General features: G+C 37.1%; 1 protein-coding gene across 1 annotated transcript in view; it reads left to right on the forward strand.

Annotated features, from left to right (window-relative positions):
* The first annotated feature begins 868 nt into the window (after window positions 1-868).
* Tsen54 (tRNA splicing endonuclease subunit 54) overlaps window positions 869-20,488 on the forward strand; it is a 113,613-nt gene continuing 93,993 nt past the window's right edge. Inside the window, exons 1-2 of the mRNA XM_081731561.1 lie at window positions 869-1,165; window positions 8,519-8,674. Coding sequence (XP_081587687.1) covers window positions 1,137-1,165; window positions 8,519-8,674 — 185 coding nt within the window. The 5' untranslated portion in view covers window positions 869-1,136. The remainder of the gene's footprint in view (window positions 1,166-8,518; window positions 8,675-20,488) is intronic.

Raw genomic sequence — 20,488 nt, forward strand, 5'->3', positions numbered from 1 at the left:
TTTCAGCATTGAGGTTATATGAGACGGAACCTTCTGATTAACGTGGAATCCGAATGACATGTGATTTATTTATTGTAGTTTCTCAGGCTAAAGTGTGTCGGAAAGTGGAGCAGTTAAGCAGCAATGTATACAGAAAACCCTGCTTGACTATTGGCAGGGGCGGATCCAGGACGGACTTCTGGGGGAATGGTGGGTTGTAATACTGCTACTTAGTGCTACTTTTAAAGGGCTTCAAACTCTGGGATGGATTTTATTTATATATAAAATTAAAAAAAAAACTCCCCTCTTCTGGGGAGGGGGCGATTGCTCCGATCGCCCCCTGGATCCGCCACTGCTATTGGAAAAAATAAAGAAACGTGTGCATAGCATAGTATATGTTCACTAAGTTTTTTGTGTATTAATTCGTAGAAGAAAGAAATAGCCTACTGTATGCAGGCCCGTAGCCAGCACAAAAAATTAGGGAAGGCCCAGCTGAAGTTAGGGGTGCAGATCCAACCATATTACCACATTATAGTTCATTTACAAGCCTACCGTGAAAATTGTAGGGGGGCAGCCAAAATTTAGCCCCCCCGAGACGCCCCCCTGGATATGGGCCTGACTGTATGTACAGCAATGTATTTTCTAAGTATGCCCGTTGTAAGCATGTATTTTTTTTAACGGAAAAGTCTATCTCCATTAATGACTTCAACGGAAATTTTTGCGACTCCCGCTCGATTGCGCTAAAGAGAGATTTTATTTTAGTTTTACGTTTCTGTGCGGTCCGCCTAGTTTGTGAAAACTGGTTTGGATACAGAATTACCTCACAGACGATTGGCAGGATGTGAGGTATTTTGATTTTGTACGTGCAACACTGAAATCGTTTCTGCAATTACGTATGCACACGTCTTTCTGTTTATTCCTAATCCTTAGTAATCTGTGGATTGAATGATCATGAAAAGGGATTTGTGAAAACATGGGAAGCATGTTCGAATAGTTTATTCAATTATTAATGGAATACTGCAAATTATATATTCGCCGTTATCTTTTCTTCGTCAATCTGTAACACTTAAATATATCAGCGATTAGGAGTTGCCTGTGGATTGAAATATATTGAAGAAAAATTTTCTGGAATAAAGTGCACGGAAATACGACTTGACATGTCGCTAAAATGTTCCAAAGTTTTAACGTAAGTAAAATGTATGAAGCATTTCTGCTAGATTATATGAAGTGAATTCTTATATATAATGAAAAATATTTGCTGGAAACATCATCAAAACAAAAATAAACGAAGGAGGTTTACGATATTAAATTATACCCTTGCACGATATTCCAAGTATGTTGTATACAAGAAGATAATGTTGCATTATCCGTGCCATCCTAGTTTACGGAAATACATGAATTCATTTACTTTTTTCATTAGGAAATGCACTGCTGGTACATTATGTATTATTTCTTGTCGCATGAGTTGCATACATGAATCCCGATTCGTATTAGGAGGACTTAGTCGTTATGGTTATATATAGAGAGTGGGACACATGCTATAAGAACTACTGTGCAAGAAACAAAAATAATGTAAGGTGGCCACTAATAAGTACGAATGTTATCTAAACAAGGTAGGGGCAGGATGCCTCCGAAAAGAACAGGCGCGTCTGCGACTGTGGGTATCCCCGTAAGCGAGAAAAGTCAAAACACACTGTATTCTTTATGTTGCTGGATACATCGTGTATTAAGTGTAAGATAATTGTCGTTATGGGATTGGGTTAAATTGCCGCAGATGGTGGCCCCGGATAAGACCCATATGAACCTGTTTGCAACGTTGTAGTACTGCTCCTTTGTTCTTAGTTTACTATACCTTACCTACAATCAAGGGCACCGATTTCTCTGTAAATGGGGGGGGGAGAGCATTCAGATGCAGAAAGCATATATGAGGATTTTAAAGAGAAATTGCATTCAAATTATGCCAAATATTGTAAATTTATAAATACAATGAGTTGGCCCGGCCCCCTCGGTCTCCCCAGGATCAGCGCCCTCGCCTACAATTACCCCTGTTTCATTTCAGGCCTTCCCTCTTCACTGTTAAACACAAATATTTCTTATTTTCCTCCTGTTTTTGCTCTTTCCTACAACCGTATGCATCCATTACTGCGCAAAATTAATCCCCTCGGACTGTAAAGTGTTGCGAAGTACGCACTTCTTAGAAATTACTAAAGCAATGAAGCTTTACCTTCTCACTGTGATAGAGGATAGCACTTCGAAACTGCTACAAGTTCGTGAATGATATCATCCTTACTTGTTGCATATGTTTGAATAGATATTCTGCCAAACATCCGTCGAACTGTTCCGTCTTCTTGCCCAGTGTGGGAGTGGAATTATGAATTGTTCTCCACATTAATTCAGTCGACTGAGTATGCACTTTTTCACGGGCGTTTGAAGGTGTTGCTGCGACATTAAAAGTTACAAAACGCATACGAAGATACTTTTTTTCCGTATGCTAACCATTCAGTGGGCAATACTTAAAAAAATGAATTTGTTTTCAGCATCATATGCACTCTTATTGCCTTAGCAAGTGTTTCTTACTGGAGTAGTTCCATTAATAGGTGCACATTGACTTCACGTGGGTTGAGTATAAATACAGTGTGTGGATGTATGGCGTAAGTGCATTAACCACAAACCAACTTGTGTTATGTGGCTACTAAAAAGCACGAATGAGATCTAAACCGAGTAAGGACAGAAGCACAGAGGGATGGAAGCGAACGGAAGAGAGGGGGTGTGTCCGTAGGAAGCAGGCGCGTCAGCGATGGTGGGTATACGCATAAATATGGATTGTGGCAAAACACTTCATATGACATAACACAAATGGATTGTATGTCGCAAAGCTTTGCAACACTTGTATTAGCACATAACTTCATTTCATTCATGACTTTCTTATTCAGTATTATGTGATACACAGCATACTTTCTCTTATGGGGGGCGCGGTGGCTCAGTTGTAGAGCGTTCACCTCTGGTGCCTGGGGTCCCGGGTTCGATCCCAGCCCCCGCCAAGTGAACTTTGTGGTGGACAAACACCGTGCCCGTGGGTTTTCTCGGGGTTCTCCCGTTTTCTTCCACTTTCTTCATTCCACCATTTCACTTATCTCTCATCATCACCGTCTCCTTTAGCCTAACCGTCATAACCGTGGGACGTAAAACTCAAAGATTTCATTTCATTTTTTTACTTTGTTATCTCGTACTTATACCTTATGTCCCCCTAACATGGGATATCACCCAACGTTTTGCCCTATTTCATTACATTTATCTCAGATGCATATAACTTCTTACTAGTTTCCGCTTTGCATTTATGTATTTCCCTCCATTGGGCGGGAAGTAATCACGGTGGAGCTTAGCGGAATTTAACCCATTAGGGATGTCAAAGTAAGATCCCCATGTATTTTGATTGCTTACATATTCCTCTTTTGAAAAAACGTTGATATTTCTTCTGTAAATTTTACAAATATGTGTTTCTGTAAATTGGGATAACACCACATTTTCGTTCATTGAATTTTATCAACCCTTTTCAGCACCGAGGATATGTGAACCGGAATCTACCATTTAAGTCGGAACCTAATCACTGCTTTAGCTTGTGTCTAACGCGAGTTCTAGAGAATCGAACCAGAACCGCGCAAATCAGAAGAGACGCAAAACTGCAGATTAAATTAAAGTTTTTAAGAAAATCACTTTTTGCTGCTATGCACTGCTACTTTACGCGTATACTGTACTCCGAAACATCGTTGCTAAAACGCTGTATACTTAATAACTGTTTCTTCTTGTCCAGCTACACTTAATGTATACAGTCGTGTATATAAATAAGTACTATTAATAAAATGATCAACATTGTAATAGGGTATATAAGATGTAAGCCCAAAATTTGATATACAAAGACAAAAAGCATGATTTCATATTACGTTCCATACAAAAAATTATATTTTCTCTAAATTTAATCCAGCTCACATAAAATGAAATAAAAAACGCAAATACTTATATAGTGTAAACCAGGGCGCAAAATTTCGAAGTCAGGAACGCACTCGCCAATCCAAAAATGATGGTCGCCAGCATGTCTCATGTAAATTACGAGAACCCCCCTTCCCTTCACGCCCTTCCCCCTTTGACAAAGAAACAAATTATTATGTTGCATAAAATTTCAAAACCAGACAATTAGATTCAGGATAATCAATTTTTAATTGTAGAATTCATATGGATTTTTAAAAATGTCTTGACTTAATGTTTGTGTAACGCTCTCTTTCTCTGCACTGAAGTACAAGTTGTTGATTCCAGTTTAGTGGGAAAGGAGGGACAAATTACAACGTTGTGAAGACTTCACATTCCGTGTTTTCTCTCACTCAGTGATAATTATTTTCGAGCGGAACAGAAACTGCGCAGCCCTGTGAGTTTAGGCAGAAACCATTCTTACTGAATACTGGTCGCCAGCTTTTAAATTTCTAGTCGCCAGTGGCAACTTGGCGACCAGAAATGTTGTGCCCTGGTAAACTTAATTATAGAGATGCAAAAAAAAGCCGGCTTTTTTGAATCGATGGTTTTTTTGGGAAAATAATGAGAATTTTGGAAATTTTGGCTTTTTTCATTTTCATGATTTTTCTATTTAAATAGCTTTCTTATAGTATACTCTAAAGTTAAATAAGATTTCATGACCTAAATGCTATATTTCGCTCTGAAATTCACCATCATGATGGATGGAACACATGTTTTATGAATTAAAGTAAACATAAAGTACGTAGTATTTGAGGACAACTATAGAAGATATTTAACTTTATTTTAACTTCTATTAACGATATTTTAACGAGTTAACGATTTTTTTTCTACATCATTTCTTTTTAGTCATCCGTGTTTCATTTTCTAGAGATTAGTAGGCCTACTCTAGCTTCTAGCACATAAGTTAAACTTTTGTTTTTCAATATATCCGTCAGAGCGTACGGTTGTCAGTATAGCTGTCAAAGCGTACTTCCACATTCTTGTTATACTGTAGCTGTGCAGTGATTTAGCAGTAATCTTCCGGATACAAACTTGAATACCATTTTATGCAAATAATCAGTAGCGGATTCAGAAAAGTATTTGGGGAGGTGTTTCTCTGCTTAACGTTTGTTTTCCTAAAATTTCCTAATTTTTATTTGGGAGTTTATGAGTACAAGCATAACTAATATTTCGTTTCCTTTATATATTCAGCAGTAACCTTCCGGATACAACCTTGAAGACCATTTTATACTGATAATCAGTGGCGGATTTAGAAAAGTATTTTGGGAGTATTTTTCTTATTAATTTTTAGTTTTTAAAAAAATACATAATTTTTAGTTGAGAAGAGCTTGAATTTTATGAGTAAAGTCATAACAAATATTTCGTTTGTTTTAGAAATTCTGTAGTTTCGGGGTGCAAGCTTCACACGTAAAACATCCCCACCCTAACCCCCTTCGCAAATCCGTCACTGCTGGTAATTAGTAATAACAACGATTTAAAAACGATAAGAAAGGATGTCGGCCAGAACTCACAGTACACGCATTATCTCTACATTCACAGATAAAACTAAGAAGAATGTTTGTCAAAATGGTCGAATGCGGGGTTGAATCCCGGACTTCCCGATAGAAGCGCAAAAGCTAACCACTCACTCATGGTTGTTGTGCAGTTATGCTTAACTTAAATATATTCTCTCTCTCTATGGCCTACGGAATCCGAAGGTTCAATGCCGCGTTCACAAAAGCTCTCCACTGACTTCAATCCTTAGCCAACTGGATCGAGTTTTTACTTTGTATTCCTATTTCTGCGAGATCCATTTTAATATTGTCCTCCCATCTGCGCCTAAGTCTTCGTAATGGACGTTTTCCGATTGGATTTCCAGTTAAAACTTTGAAAGCGTTCCTACCTTCTTCCATTCTGGCTGCATGACCTGCCCACCTGAACCTCCTAGACTTGATGACCGTAACGATGTTTGATAAACTGTATAAATTATGCAGTTCTTCGTTATTAAGTTTCCCTCATTCCCCTTCCTCTTGGGTCCGAATATTCGTCTCAGGATTTTATTTTCAAATACTTTCAGTCTGCGTTCTTCCCTCAAGCGACCATGTTTCACAACCATAAAACACAACATGCATGATTATCGTTTTATATATTTTAAGCTTTAAATTCCTCGGTAGAATTCGCGACGGCAAAATACTTTGAACTGAATAATAACACGAATTTCATGATTTCAGTCGACATTTAATTTCTTTGTGGATATGATTTCGGTCTGGTGATATTGATCCCAGATATTTGAAAGTATCCACTTTGTCGAAAGTATTATTTGATATTTTAACGCCATATTTTAATTTGCCATATTACGATTCCGGTGAACTTCCATGTATTTTCTCTGCATTTACTTCTAAAGCAATGTCGCTGCAAGCGTTTAATAAGGACTCTGCATTTCTTTCTATTTTTCTCCTATCATCCCCTATTAAATTTACATCATCAGCATATGCCATAACCTGGTGAATACAGTTCAGCTCTAGGGCCTGGTTGCTATCTTTAAATTTCCTTATAGCGTACTCCGGAACAAAGCTGAACAATAATGGCGATAACGCATCTCCTTGTTTCAGACCATTCTCAACGTGGAAGCTCATGGACAAGAATTTTTCTGCTCGGACTTTACTTTGGGTTTCATTTAAACGCATTTTAATTAATCTAACTAGCTTTTCCGGTATTGCGAATTCTGTAAGAATGTTGTACAATATTTCCCTCATATCCGAGTCGTAAGCCTTTTTAAAACCAATAAACAGCTGATGTACTGGGTATATTCCCATTTCTTTTCGAGTATTTATCGAATAGTAAATATCTGATCGAGTTTCCTAAATCCACACTGATAATCTCCAATAATTTCATCTGCATATGGAATCAGTCTTGTTAATACAATGTTAAGAGAAATGCCTCAATCATTATTACATTGTTTTGTCGCCTTTCTTGTGAATTGGAACAGTGATTGATTCTTTCCACTCTTGTTAAATGTATTCCATAGTTTCTCTCTCTCTCTCTCTCTCTCTTATTATTATTATTATTATTATTATTATTATTATTATTATTATTAGTAGTAGTAGTAGTAGTAGTAGTTGTAGTTGTTGTTGTTGTTGTTGTTGTTGTTGTTTCGTAGTGATATGTTGAATTCCTGTCGTTAAAAATTCAGAAGTCTTCAAGGCTAGGTAAACCGTGATGGTGGTTATAAGTCTAGGAAACCGTACGATCAGATGAACAGTCTATTACGCATATGATCCATTAACAGAAAATTGGGTACTTTCCCAATTCTGAACAAGCTTAAGAAACAGTCAGTGCATTTAGAATTGGGATTTTTACCGATTTTGCAGATTTCAAGCATCTGATAGATGGTAACAGATTATTACGTATGTGATCAATGAATGAAAAATTTGTTCGAAATATCCATACAATGTATATGAAAGCTAAAACTCAAATTTAAGAATGTACAGAACCACCCGAAACAAAGCTCTTGATGTGCAGCTTTTAAAATTATCATATAAATGTATTTCTCTCATGTTTTATTTTTTGTTTCAAGAAAAGGTTGTGTGATATTTTGAAGTAAAAGTACTACAATTTTCCTAGTTATTTGTGTATTTTTTTAAAAAAAGTACTTATTTATGTGTATAAGTAGTTAAAGAATTATTATATATATATTGGTTAATCCTTTGGAATTCATAATGTAAATATGTTAAGAATTTAAAAAAAAAATTTTTTTTTTCGAAATCCATGGTTTATTTTAGAGGTTCTATATTATTATCTACATCAGCCACTAATCAAATGAGTTCTTGTGTTGTAGAGAAGCGAAACAAAGTATGCTGTATCAATTTAAAGCAAAATTTTGAAATTTCCCAAGTAAAAAAGCGAAGCAGAAGAAACCGAGTTTTTTTTTTTTTTTTTTTTCAAAGAAAAGCAGTTTGTTTCGAGCCCTTGCATCTCCACCGTATAGCCACATGCTCCTGAAAGTTTGTTTTACTTTCTCAATGAATAATAATAGTATTAAAATTGAAAAACTACAATGTAAATACATTTTAAAAATACATTAGTTACAGTATTCACCATGCTTTCCGGTATCGCATATGTGTTGTTCATAAGGTATGTTAAAGTTGAATTTTCACTGGCAGATGTCAGCATTCTCAAACATGTAGGTAAGAAAGGTTTCGGTGAAGATATGACAAATGGGAATCATGTTGTTGATAAATGGTTTGTTTAGTTTTAATCGCACAATGCTTGTAGGTTGTTTCTTCGTTTATTTGAATGATTGAGTTGTAGATTAGCCACTCTTTCTGCATCGAAGCTATGTGAGACTTAGACCTAGTTTAACGTGGGATCCGAACTGCATAAGCTCCCATTGGGACTCGCTTAACTCCATATGCTAACGGTATAGCAACGACGGAGTTCTAGGACATTTCTTGTGGTGAACATAAAATACAGATTTTCAGTTCTTGCATAACAATGTGCCAATTTTGATTTTTTTTTTCTTTTCTTGTTTCAGAGCAAATGAGCTAGTACACTATCGGGAGAATAAGACGCTTCCTATAAAAGGCAGTAAAGAATTTACTCCCACAAATTCATGGCTTGAAAAGAAACAAATCCAAAATGCGTTGGATGAACGCAAGTCTTTGATAGACGAAGAGAGAGTTGAAAAATGGTAAGTATATAAAACGTGTATGTGTAGTATTCCACTGATAGTTAAATATGGTGACAGTGGTTTTATTCAACATTGCTCATTCGCTACGCTATCGCGCCAAACGCTTCATGGTTCGATTCCAGTTCGAACAAATATGGTCTAAGATTCGACGTTAAAATACTGAGTCCGCATTATTTTATTCACAGTTTTATTTATATGTTCCGGGTATTTTTGGGGCTGTATTTTAAATAATTCAAATGTGGTCCGTTTTACCATGTATCACGAAGTAATTGTACTTAAATCAAAAGTGAATTGCAGTTAATATTAAATTAACATTTTTTAACATGTTAAAAATTAACATTTTTCTGATAGAAAAGATAAAATCAATGATACGTCTATAATTTATGCATGGTACGTTTTCCAAGAAGTCGTTCGTTACAGTTTTGAACCAAAAAGTAAGTTACAGTTATTGGAAAATTCATTCCAACTTTTACTCAAAGCAAGGATAACAAAGTAAACTTAGTGACAAGCCTATAAGCTGTGCATCGTGCTTTTTCCAAATAGGCAAGTTTCTTTCAGTTTTAAGAAATTCTATTTACTTTTCTCTTAGAAAGGTTCGGCGAAACGTAGGAACTAATGCTGTTCATATTACATGACATTTTCAGTTTTTCGAAAAATCGAATATTTGAAAATCCAAAACCGAAATCTCTTTTTTCGCTTTTGAAAATTCAGTTTTGAAAACCAAAAGCAATTTTCTGTTTCAAAAACCGAAACGGATTTCTGGTTTTTGAAATCAAACGTCTGTATATACAAAAAAAAAAATCATGTAGAATCTTACTAAGAAAAGTCCTGGTATGAAGATTAAATGGAAAGAAGAAGCGTCGAAGTATATCACACTAGAGTATACGACCCATTGATATAAATCTCTTCCGGCCTTTTGCGCTTGGTGCCCACAATCAGCAAATTGGCTTTACTGGAGGAGGGTATTTGTACCCTCGAACAAATTATAGAATTGTTTTGAAGAATAACAGTTGAAACTCGATCTCCTTATCGGAAGCTATAACAACAGTCCCCTTTGGATTGATTTAGATATATTATTCCCCGGTTGATTCCACAGGGCCTTTTCCTCGAGGCTCCGAGCTCTCTCCTTTTGAGAGCCACAAATAGGTAAGACCTTTAAAAGAACAAATCAGTCTACTAGATCTCTAGATTTCAACGAGAAGCTTTTTTGTTTTTACGAACGATTCAGCGTCTCAAGACAACATAACATGATTATCGATAACACTGTACCAAAACAAAGAGTGGTTCAGATTTACTATTCCGGTTTCAGTATTGATTTATATGGAGCAAAAAACAGTAAAAGAGATCGAGATTTTTTTTCTTCAGACAATTCAGCTTGGCAAAAATAGATTCCGTCTTTTCCGTTAAACCTCTGTTCGAACCGGAAGTTTTTTTTTTCAAATTAACCATTTCCGGTTTCAGAATTTATTACCATAGATCAGAAGTGCTAAGATACCAACAAAAGGTTTTTGTCATCGATACAGCGTCTTAAGTATATATCATCACAACCTGCAACACTTTATTGAAACCGGAAGTGGTTGAGTTTACTAATACTTCTGGTTTCAGATTTTCATAGAGCAAAAGTTGTAAGAGATACCAAGAAACCGATTTTCGCATTCGATTCAGCGTCCCAAGAATAGATTTTATCTCTTCTCGTAACCCTCTATTAAAACTGCAAGTTCTACTACGAATTCGCATAGGTTTGCAGGTGAAACGATACTTACTTGTTATGAATTTTCGATTCCTTATTGATACCCTCCGAACCTATAGGTAAGTAGGGTCTGAGTTTTATTGAATATCGAGTTGGTTTGGAAGAGTGAAAAAGCAAATTGCAAGAGGCGATTCCTCACATCAAGATAAGAATAAAAGTTCATGTGGACATGTTGGGAAAAATGCATTCAGAGCTAGAGCTAGAGCTATTCAAAAGCGTCGAAAAGATAAATTTAAACACGTGCTGTTTTGAATTCAAGAAACCGTAGAGTGGGGGTCATATCAGCGTAAAGGAAGTCATACATCAATTCAAAAATGTGTATTTCATCAGTGTGCAATGGATGTGCAAAGAATTCTCTACAGAGTATTATTCCCAGACATGCTCTCAACAGAATTCTCAAATATGCTCATGTTTCAAGATTGGTCCAAAGGAAGCATAAAGATAGTCTTGGCAAAAGTGTATGCGGAATACTTTGTCGGGAAGCCGGAAGTGTTAGGAACTACCAAGCTAAACAGTTCTTGCGTTCGGAATAGCTCGTTCTGCGATGTATCTTTCAAGATGTATCCCCCCCCCCTTTTTTTTTTTAACGTATAAGCGTGAAATAAAATCAAAGCACACGTTGTTCCGAACATAAGGGTCCGTGGTGCTGACATTCCCTAACACTTAATGTCCACTGTTCTCAAGGCTTCCTCTTATTCTCCCGACCTAGCCCCAGTGAACTTCTTTCTATTCCTCAAGGATAAATCCATAATGAAGGGGCATAGGTCTGACTTCGTTTATGATATTTAGCAGCCTGTTACCAGAGGACTGAACAGGGTCACACAATAAAATTTCTAGAAGGGAATCTTACGTGCCTTTGCTTGCATAGAAAGATGAGGGATGTATGTGGAATAATAACATGTAATTAATTACTTTGCCTTCTGTGCCTTTTTTTTATGGCACCGGTCTCGAAATTTAGTAGACGGACTCTCTCTCTCTCTCTCTCTGTGTGTGTGTGTGTGTGTGTGTGTGTGTGTGCGTTGGTGAACCCGCCAATCTTTGTAGGTCGATCGGCTACAGAGCAGCACTCTGAGCAATTTTTGCAAAGCGAGAATTTTTTAGTGGTTGCTCGAAAAGTTTTTTACTTTTAACGCGTGCAGGACCATTATAGGGGTCCCCCCGCGAGTTCTTTTGACTCCGCTCGTTTATACGGATACAGCCGGTTTGTGTGTGAAAAGTGTGTATCCAGACTGAAAAATTTCGTTTCTCGATCGGTGTGTATTCCGACGCAGTGCCATCTACGTGTGTATTGCAAGCAGGAACTAGAGCAATTCAAACTCCCTGCAGCAACGTTCACCATTGTTGCCAATGAAGTATTTGTTGAAGTGTTAAAGAAAATTAGCAGCTATAGCAGAGGAATTATTCACAGTACGAACTAGGATATGAATATTACGTAAAAATAACCCTATGCCTAATTTTTTTTCGTTTGAACTGAGGGAAGGGAGAGGTGTATATATATAAAAAATCTATATTATAAAATTGAAAGTGACTATGTTTGTGACTTAATCTCTTGAACTGCCCGACCAATTTCGATCAACTTTGCAACATAGATGCGGTTCTGGCCTGGGAGTCTTTTTAGCTGTTTACTTTGACAGTAGAACTTAGGGTTTGGGGGAGGAGGGGGGACGTATAAAAAATAAATAAAACTTAATAACTCTTGAACCAAATGACCGATCAGGATCAAATTTTCAATGTAGATGAGGTTTGGGACTGGGATGACTTTCATCATTTCATTTTGACGGAGAACGTAGGGGAGGGGGTGGAGGGGAAATTTATGAAATCAATAAATATAAAAATAAAAGTGACCATGTTTGTGAACTAATAACTTTTGAACAACCCGATCGATCTCAATCAGATTTTCAACATATATGAAATTAAAACCGGAAAAGTTTTTTATCATTTCATTTTGACAGTAGATTGTAGGGGAGGGACAGGGGGAAGGGGAAATATATGAAAATGAATAAAACTTAACTCTTTAACCACCCTACCGATCTCGATCTAATTTTCAACATAGATAAGGTTTGGGTGGGGATGGTTTCTTCATTTCACTTTTACAGTACAAAGAAGGGGAGGGGGAGGGGAGGGGACAGATATATAAAAATAAATAAAACTTAATAAGTCTTGAACCACTCAACCGACCTTGATCAAACTTTCAACATAGATAGGGTTCGGGCATGGGATGTTTTTATCATTTAACTTTTACGGTGCAACCTAGGGGAGGGGGAGGGAGGAGATATATAAAAAACAATTCATATAAGACTAAAAGTGACTATTTTTGTAATTTAATAACTCTTGAACTATCCGATCGATCTCAATCAAATTTTCAAGATACATGAGGTCCGGATCTGAAAACATATTTGCAATTTCACTTTAGCGCTAGATCCAAGGGGAGGGGACGTATAAATAAAAACTAATAAAACCTAATAACTTTTGAACCACCCAACCAATCTTGATCAAATTTTCAACATATATGAGGGTCGGGCCTTGAGAGTTTTTTTTTATTGTTTCACTTTGACGAGCCGACGTAGCGGAGGGGAGGGGGAGATATATATGTAAAAATAATACAATAAAAACTGCATTAGTGACTTCATCAGTTTTCAACCACCCGACCGATCTCAATCAAATTTTCAACATACATGAGTTTTGGGGCAGGGATTGCTTTAGGTTATTCAGTTTCACAATGGAACGTATGAAAGGGGGGGGGGAGAAATTTCTAAATGATCCAAAATGACCGAAATTAGTGTTGAATCCATAGTTTTCGGGGTCGATGAGAGAAACAGTGAAACTTCTGATGCTGTTTCAATCCAAATTCAGCCCTGATAGTTGGGGAGGGGGAGGGTACAACGTAGTGGAGAGGAATAAACATTTATAATGATCGAAAATGACTAATATTAGTGTCGAATTCATAGTTTTAGGAGTAGCTGAGATTAACAGTGACAATTCTGATGCCGTATGTCGCAGGAAGGAGGAGGGGGAGGGGAGCTGTATAAAATAATGATCGAAAATCACCGATATTATTAGTGTCTAATTCATAGTTTTCGAGATCATTCAGATGATTAGTAACATTTGCGATCCGGTTTAGGTCTAAAATTAGCCCCGCCACTTGGGGGAGGGGAAGAAAGAGATATATAAATATGATAGAAAATGGCCACTATCAGTATCGAATTTATAGTTTTCTGGATCCCTTCTATGAACATTGGTACTTTCGATCCCGTTTAAATCCAAATTCAAACTCACAACTTGGGGGAGGGGGAGAATATATAAAAATCATCGAAAATAACCGATGTTAGTGCTAAATCCACATTTTTTGAGGTCGCTGAGATGAACGGTAACACTTCCGATGTCATGGCCCGCAACATGGGACTGGGGGAAATGTATATATATAAATGGTCAAAAATGACAGATACTACTAATAAATCTATAGTTCCTGCGGTAGCCGAAACGAACAGTGACACTTCTGATGCTGTTTAAGTCAATGTTCAGCCCTGACACTTGGGGGATGAGGAGGGATTACATACATTAAAATGATCCAAAATGAGCAATATCAGTGTGCATTTAAATTATTTATTTCAACGCAGCGAAACGGGTAATATATGCTAATAAATCTATATAGATAGATAGATAGATGGATAAAATTGAAGATAACTGTTTGTGACTCTAAATCTGCTGAACCGTCTGACCGATCTGGATCAAATTTGTAACATGGATGAGGTTTGAGGCTGGAGGCTGGGCTGGCTTTAGGCTATTCAGTTTAATGGTAGAACTGAGGGTTGGGGGAGGAGGAGTGGCTATAAAAATAAATAAATCTTAATAACTCTTGAACAACTCAACCGATCTTGACCAAATTTTCAACATAGATGAGGTTCAGGCCTGGAATCGTTTCTATGATTTAAATTTGACGGAGCAATGTATGGGATGAGAAGGAAGGGGAGAGATATAAAAATCATTTTATATAAGAATGAAAGTGACTATTTTTGTAACTTAATAAATCTTGAACTATCCGACCGATCTCAATCAAATTTTCGAGTTACACGAGGTTCGGATGTGGAAACTTTTTTGTAATTGCACTTCAACGGTATATTCTAGAGGAGCGGGAGGGGAAGGGGACGCATGAATAAAAATTAATAAAACTAATAACTTTTGAACCACACAACCAATCTCGATCAAATTTTCAACATGTATGAAGGTCGGCCGTTGGGTGTTTTTTATCGTTTCACATTGACGAGCCAGCATAGGGGAGGGTGAGGGAGGAGAAGTATATGAAAATTAAAATAAAAAAGACTGCTTTGTGACTTCATCACTCCTGAACCACCCGACCGATCTCAATCAAATTTTCAACATACATGAGTTTTCGGGCAGGGATTGTTTTAGGCTATTGAGTTTCACGATGCAACGTAGGGGAGGGGGAGGGGGAGAAATTTAAAATGATGAAAATGACCGATATTAGTGTTGAATCCATAAATTTCGGGGTCGATGAAAGAAACAGTGACACTTCTGATGCTTTTTCAATCCAAGTTCAACCTTGATAGTTGGGGAGGGAAAGAAAACAACGTAGGGGAGGGGAATAAACATTAAAAATGATTGGAAATGCCTAATATTAGTGTCGAATCCATAGTTTTAGGATTAGTTTAGATATACGGTGACAATTTTGATGGCGTGTGCCGCAGCACTGTTGAGGGGGAGGGGAGCTATATATGATAATGATCGAAAATGAACAATATTTGTGTCTATTCCGTAGTTCTCGCGATCATTCAGATGAGCAGTGACATTTCCATCCAGTTTAAATCCAAAATCATCCCTCAAGTCGTAGGAGGGGGAGAAAGTTTTATATAAAAATGATCGAAAACGACCACTATCAGTATCAAATGTAAAGTTTCCTGGGTCGCTTAGATGAACAATGATACTTTTGATCCTGTTTAAATTCAAATTCGAACCTTCAACTTGGAAGAGGAAGAGATTTAAAATGATCGAAAATGACCGATATTAGTGCTGAATCCACATTTTTGGGGGTCACTGAGATGAACGGTGACACTTCCAATGACATGGGCTGCAACATGGCGGAGGGGATATAATGGTCGAAAATGACCGATATTAGTCTTGAATTTATAGTTTTTGAGATCGCCGAGATGAACAGTGACACTTCTGATGCTGTTAAAATCCAAATTCAACCCCACATCTTGAGAGAGGGGAAGAGAAATAAATGAAAAGGATAAAAAATAAGCCATATTAGTGTCGAATTCATAGTTTCCGAGGTCGCTGAGATGACCTGTGACACATCCGATTTCCTGCCGCGCAACATAGAAGAGGGGGAGATATATAAAAATGGTCAAAATTTTTCGATATAAGTGTTTGATCCGTAGTTTTTAGGGCCGCTGAGATGAAGAATGACACTTCAGATCCCGTTTAAAACCAAATTCAGTCCGCAACTTGGGAGAGGGAGAGATAATAAAATGATCGAAAACGATTAATATTAGTGTCGAATTCATGATTTCCGGGGTAGCCGAGATGATCAGTGATCTTTCCGATGCCGTTTAATTCGATGCCATTAAAAACGAAACAGCATATTTCGTGGTGACTGAACACATGAGAGACGGGATTGTGCATTTAAATTTTCATTTTACCCAACGAAGCGGGTAAATATATGCTGGTAAAACTTCATAACTTTGGAACCACTGAATCGATCTCATTCTAATTTTCAACGTGGATATAGTTCGGAGCTTGAATGACTTTTATCATTTTAGTTTTACGGTATATATATATATATATATATATATATATATAGAGAGAGAGAGAGAGAGAGAGAGAGAGAGAGAGAGAGAGAGACCACCCGGTAAAGGCATTTTTCTGTTCGAAGTGCACGTAGAAACTTCAAACAAAAAATGAATCACTGCTGACGACAAACAGGAAGTATCCCCCTTTTCCTCAACCCCAACCGAAGTTGCGCATTGTGGGTCTTCAAAGGTAGGCCTAGTATATCATCTTGGAACACGAATCAAATTTGCGGACAGATAGCCGGGTCTGTAAATGTCAGAGGGTTCAGTGAATATATATTCCGGTGCACGCTAATCTATTGAGAACAATATCCATGCGACACACGTTTCAATATGCCTCTGAAACAAGTTAAGAGCCGTAAATTAGTTAGAAATAAATAATTGCTAGCTTATTCTCAGATCGGTGTTGTGGTTGCAACGACAGTAGCAACACCATGCGGCTTAGCTGTAATGCTTTTGCCTCTACCAAAGTCGATGGTGATAAGTAACTTAAGATTAAAAGGTAAAATCTTCTATCCCACAGCGGTCTAGGTTGGTGATTGAAAGGATATCTTTCTTACTCATCGTAGTTTCAGGAGACAGTATAGTTGTATCTCTTTGCCTTTTGCAACCTCCGCGGCAGGTAGTTATAGAAATACGGAGTTTACAAAACCTCCGTAACACAAAACGATCGCAGAAATAGTTTAGGAAGGTCACTGGATCACCACTGGGACTTATTCTTCTGTCCACTTGAGGTCCTCTTTTATGACTGTCTTCTGAAGAGGAAGTTGGTGAAGAGAGGGTTGACCATCTTCAATTTCCTTCGGAACCAACTGCGCGTCTTTATGGTATCCTTCTTCCACCGTCTGTTGGTGATTATCTTTTGAATAGAAAACACGTGCTCCTGAATGAAGCATGCTTTATGGTAGTTGCTTACACCTGAGATACTGAACCTTACATCCCCCACATCAGGAACAAAATTCACAAGATTATTTGAAAAACACAAACATTGCTTTGGAAACATCTGTTAAAAACGTTCTATCTTCATGGCAAAATCCTTGATATGTGCCAGTAAGTAGGAACATAAGCCCGTAAAACTGCAAAATTCTCTTTTGGTGGAATCTTGAACTCTATATTTTTAGCTTTCTTGCAGAGGTTTTAAAAGAATTACCTGATACTAAATATACGAGAACATTCACTCTGAGTAAAATAAATTTGTCTTAGGTGAAGCACAAAAATTTCTTAATTTTTAAAATAAAATTCCCTTAGGTATTATTGAAAAGTGTAGCCTCTCAGCACGATGTCATCGGCAAAAGATCTTATTCGTTAATCAATGTAAAATCATCCTAGTTGCAATTAAGAGAGCTTGTGTGCTAATTTATTAGGTGGTTATGTATTTTTTGCCTTTTAAAGTGTTTAACACATACTCAATTGACTGGAATGGCACCCACAGGTATTTAATGTAAGTTTCACACTGCTGTAAATTCAAAACAATTCTAAATGCGTTCGTATTTGGTTTCTTGACAATAATTTGTGGCGAGGCGAAGCTATTATCGTCTGTGGGTTGTATAATTCTAGCATTAATAAGGTCTTGAATTTGTTTGTTTTCCTGATCTCGAACATGCATTGGAACAGGGAGATTTGTTCTGGAACACTGCCGATTTAGGGATTCTTATTTTATGACTGTAGCACTATAATGTCCAATGCCGTCCGGAGTGTATAAAAACATTTTTGTATTTGTATAATAACTCGTGAATGGCATGTTTCTGCGACTGGTCTAAATTAGGATTAATATCAAAAACATCAATTTTGAAAATTTTTATCTATACTTCAAAGAATTGCCAATCTCCTATTTTATTGTACAATTTTTATTTTCTTCTATTGAGTTTGCTTTCATTATTGCAAAAGATTAATCTTGACATGCCACAAGTTCCACCACTGGCGTATTTTCCTAAAAGTTACAGGATAACTGGACTGGACATTACCAGTCATGTTGTTTACGTGTAACCTTTGCTCGATAGCTTGTATATGTCAAGGAAGTCTTGGAGAAACGATACGAAGAAAGATGTAGAATCATCAATCTGTCTTTTTGCTATCACCGGAATAAATGCGTGGAAAAGTGGAACAAATATATGTATTGTTACGGGAGAGAACACTCCCTTTTACAGTCGCCTTTCATATATGAACAAATAGTCATGTCCCATTGATGTCCGTTATTAAGAGGTTTAACTGAACTTATTATGAGATAAAAGGTTAAACAGTTTATTGGTTATAGTGAATTCTTAGCCATTATCGTTTCTGAATTGTTGCAACTGTATTGTTGAGTTGATTTGATTATTATTCATCGTATCTTTTCAGTAACAAGGCTATATGAGACATGGATCTACAATTTAAGCTGAAATCCGACCCACTGTAGTTCAACGCTCTCCCACCGGGAATCGAACCCGGGACTATCTGCACCAAATGGACGCGCGCTAGCCACTAGACCAGTTGAGAGGACTGCAACTGCATTGTGACGAGTTGTCAGTAGTCCATTATTGACGCACAGAAACGGGGAACGTAAATAGTGAGAAAGTGAATGAAAACTGTTAACCAAACGAAGCGGGGGGAGGGAGAACTTAGGCTACAAGCAGGGACGTAAGCAGGGGTGGCCCTGGGGGTCCGGATCCCGCCCCCGAAATCCGGACTTTTTTGTAAATTTAGTCTAATTTTAGGGGCAATTTTACAATTTTTAATATAATTTAGCCTGAAATTGTGTTTGGACCCCCCGAAAAGCTTTGGACCCCTCCCGAAATAAATTCCTGCTACGTCCCTGGCTACAAGGTGTCTAAATCCACTCTGATTAAAACCAGTTGCTTTTCAACCAACTAACCCTAAATCATTGTTTCTATTTAGAGTAGTTGAGCCCCCCCCCCCCCCAATGTTTTCTTCGTGTCGGCGCCTATGGGTAAAAGCACAGTGCCTACGCTTTCTGCATCTTGCGAAGTCCAGTATTTCATCTTCTGTTGTGGATTTTGTTGGAGGTTTTGTGGTGACCCCTGATTCCTGTATACTTCTCCCCGTTCTAATAGTTTTTTTTTTTTTTTTTTTTTGCTTCATCGATTATTCACTTAATTCCCATTTCTGTTTTGGTTATGCAAACTGGTTTGTGCAACTATTAAATACGGCTCTACTATTTTATTGGCCAGGGAAGAAAAATCGTTTTAAACAAGTTTTCTCCTGCTGTGGAGATTCTACGACGTCGAGGTTAGACTTATGATCTTTCTCTAGTTGTGGTGGTGATATTGGAGTATGTAATAGCAGAGAGGATTATATTGAAAAATAGGATTTTGTATAGGTACTGCTAAATTGACATTAACTTTATCCTGTAATGATTCAAGAGACTGAGGTAGTACATTTATGTATATACAAGTATAGTGCGACAATAATATATCGATTTTTTTTTTTTTTTTTTTGCAATAGAGAAATGAAAACTGCGCCGGAAGCAAATATGCTTCTTCGTTGCTAAGCGGTTATCGTGCGCGCCTTTGGAGTGGGAGACCTGGGTTCAATTCCCGGCGGGAGCTCATGTGTTTCGGATTCCACGTTAATCAGTAGTTCCCTTCTCACATAGCCTCGCTGCTAAAAGGGATGTTAAACTCAAAATCAACTCAACTGAAAGTATATGTCTATCAAGTGGCTAGCACAAATGTTAGTAGTCGAACAATAACAGTTACACATTATTATTATTATTATTATTATTATTATTATTATTATTATTATTATTATTATTATTATTATTATTATTATTATTATTATTGAATAGAATCTTGCAATTAGGTTTTATTCCCTGAAGATGGGAAATTCAACTACGAAATCTCATAGGTAGTTATATAATGCTCATATATTAAGCATTGTGTAGCATTTGAGCTGCGCAATATTTCGTAGGGCAGTGAGTCTTTGAAGCATGTCGGTAAGACAGAAAACCGAGAGAACAATTGTGCACATGTAGAAGCCACGGATCAAGTTTTGTTGGTGACTAATTTTGGTTTCCAATGGTCTCGCTATTCTTTCATTAAATTAACAGTTGAATCCTTTAAGAGCATATGTATGAATTTCATGAAGAGATCGAAGTAGAAAAAATTCTGTAAGAGTACTGTAAATATGTGAGACAAATGGATAAAAAAAAGTTATCAGAAAAGTGAAGGCACAGATTATTGCTAACCATTCGCATTAAAATTGACAACATTGCATATTAGCATAAGCTATGGTTTGTTTCATAGTTAGTACGGCTAA

This window comes from Thermobia domestica, chromosome 11, assembly GCF_964235325.1.
Source record: "Thermobia domestica chromosome 11, izTheDome1.hap1.1, whole genome shotgun sequence".
Classification (NCBI taxonomy): domain Eukaryota; kingdom Metazoa; phylum Arthropoda; class Insecta; order Zygentoma; family Lepismatidae; genus Thermobia; species Thermobia domestica.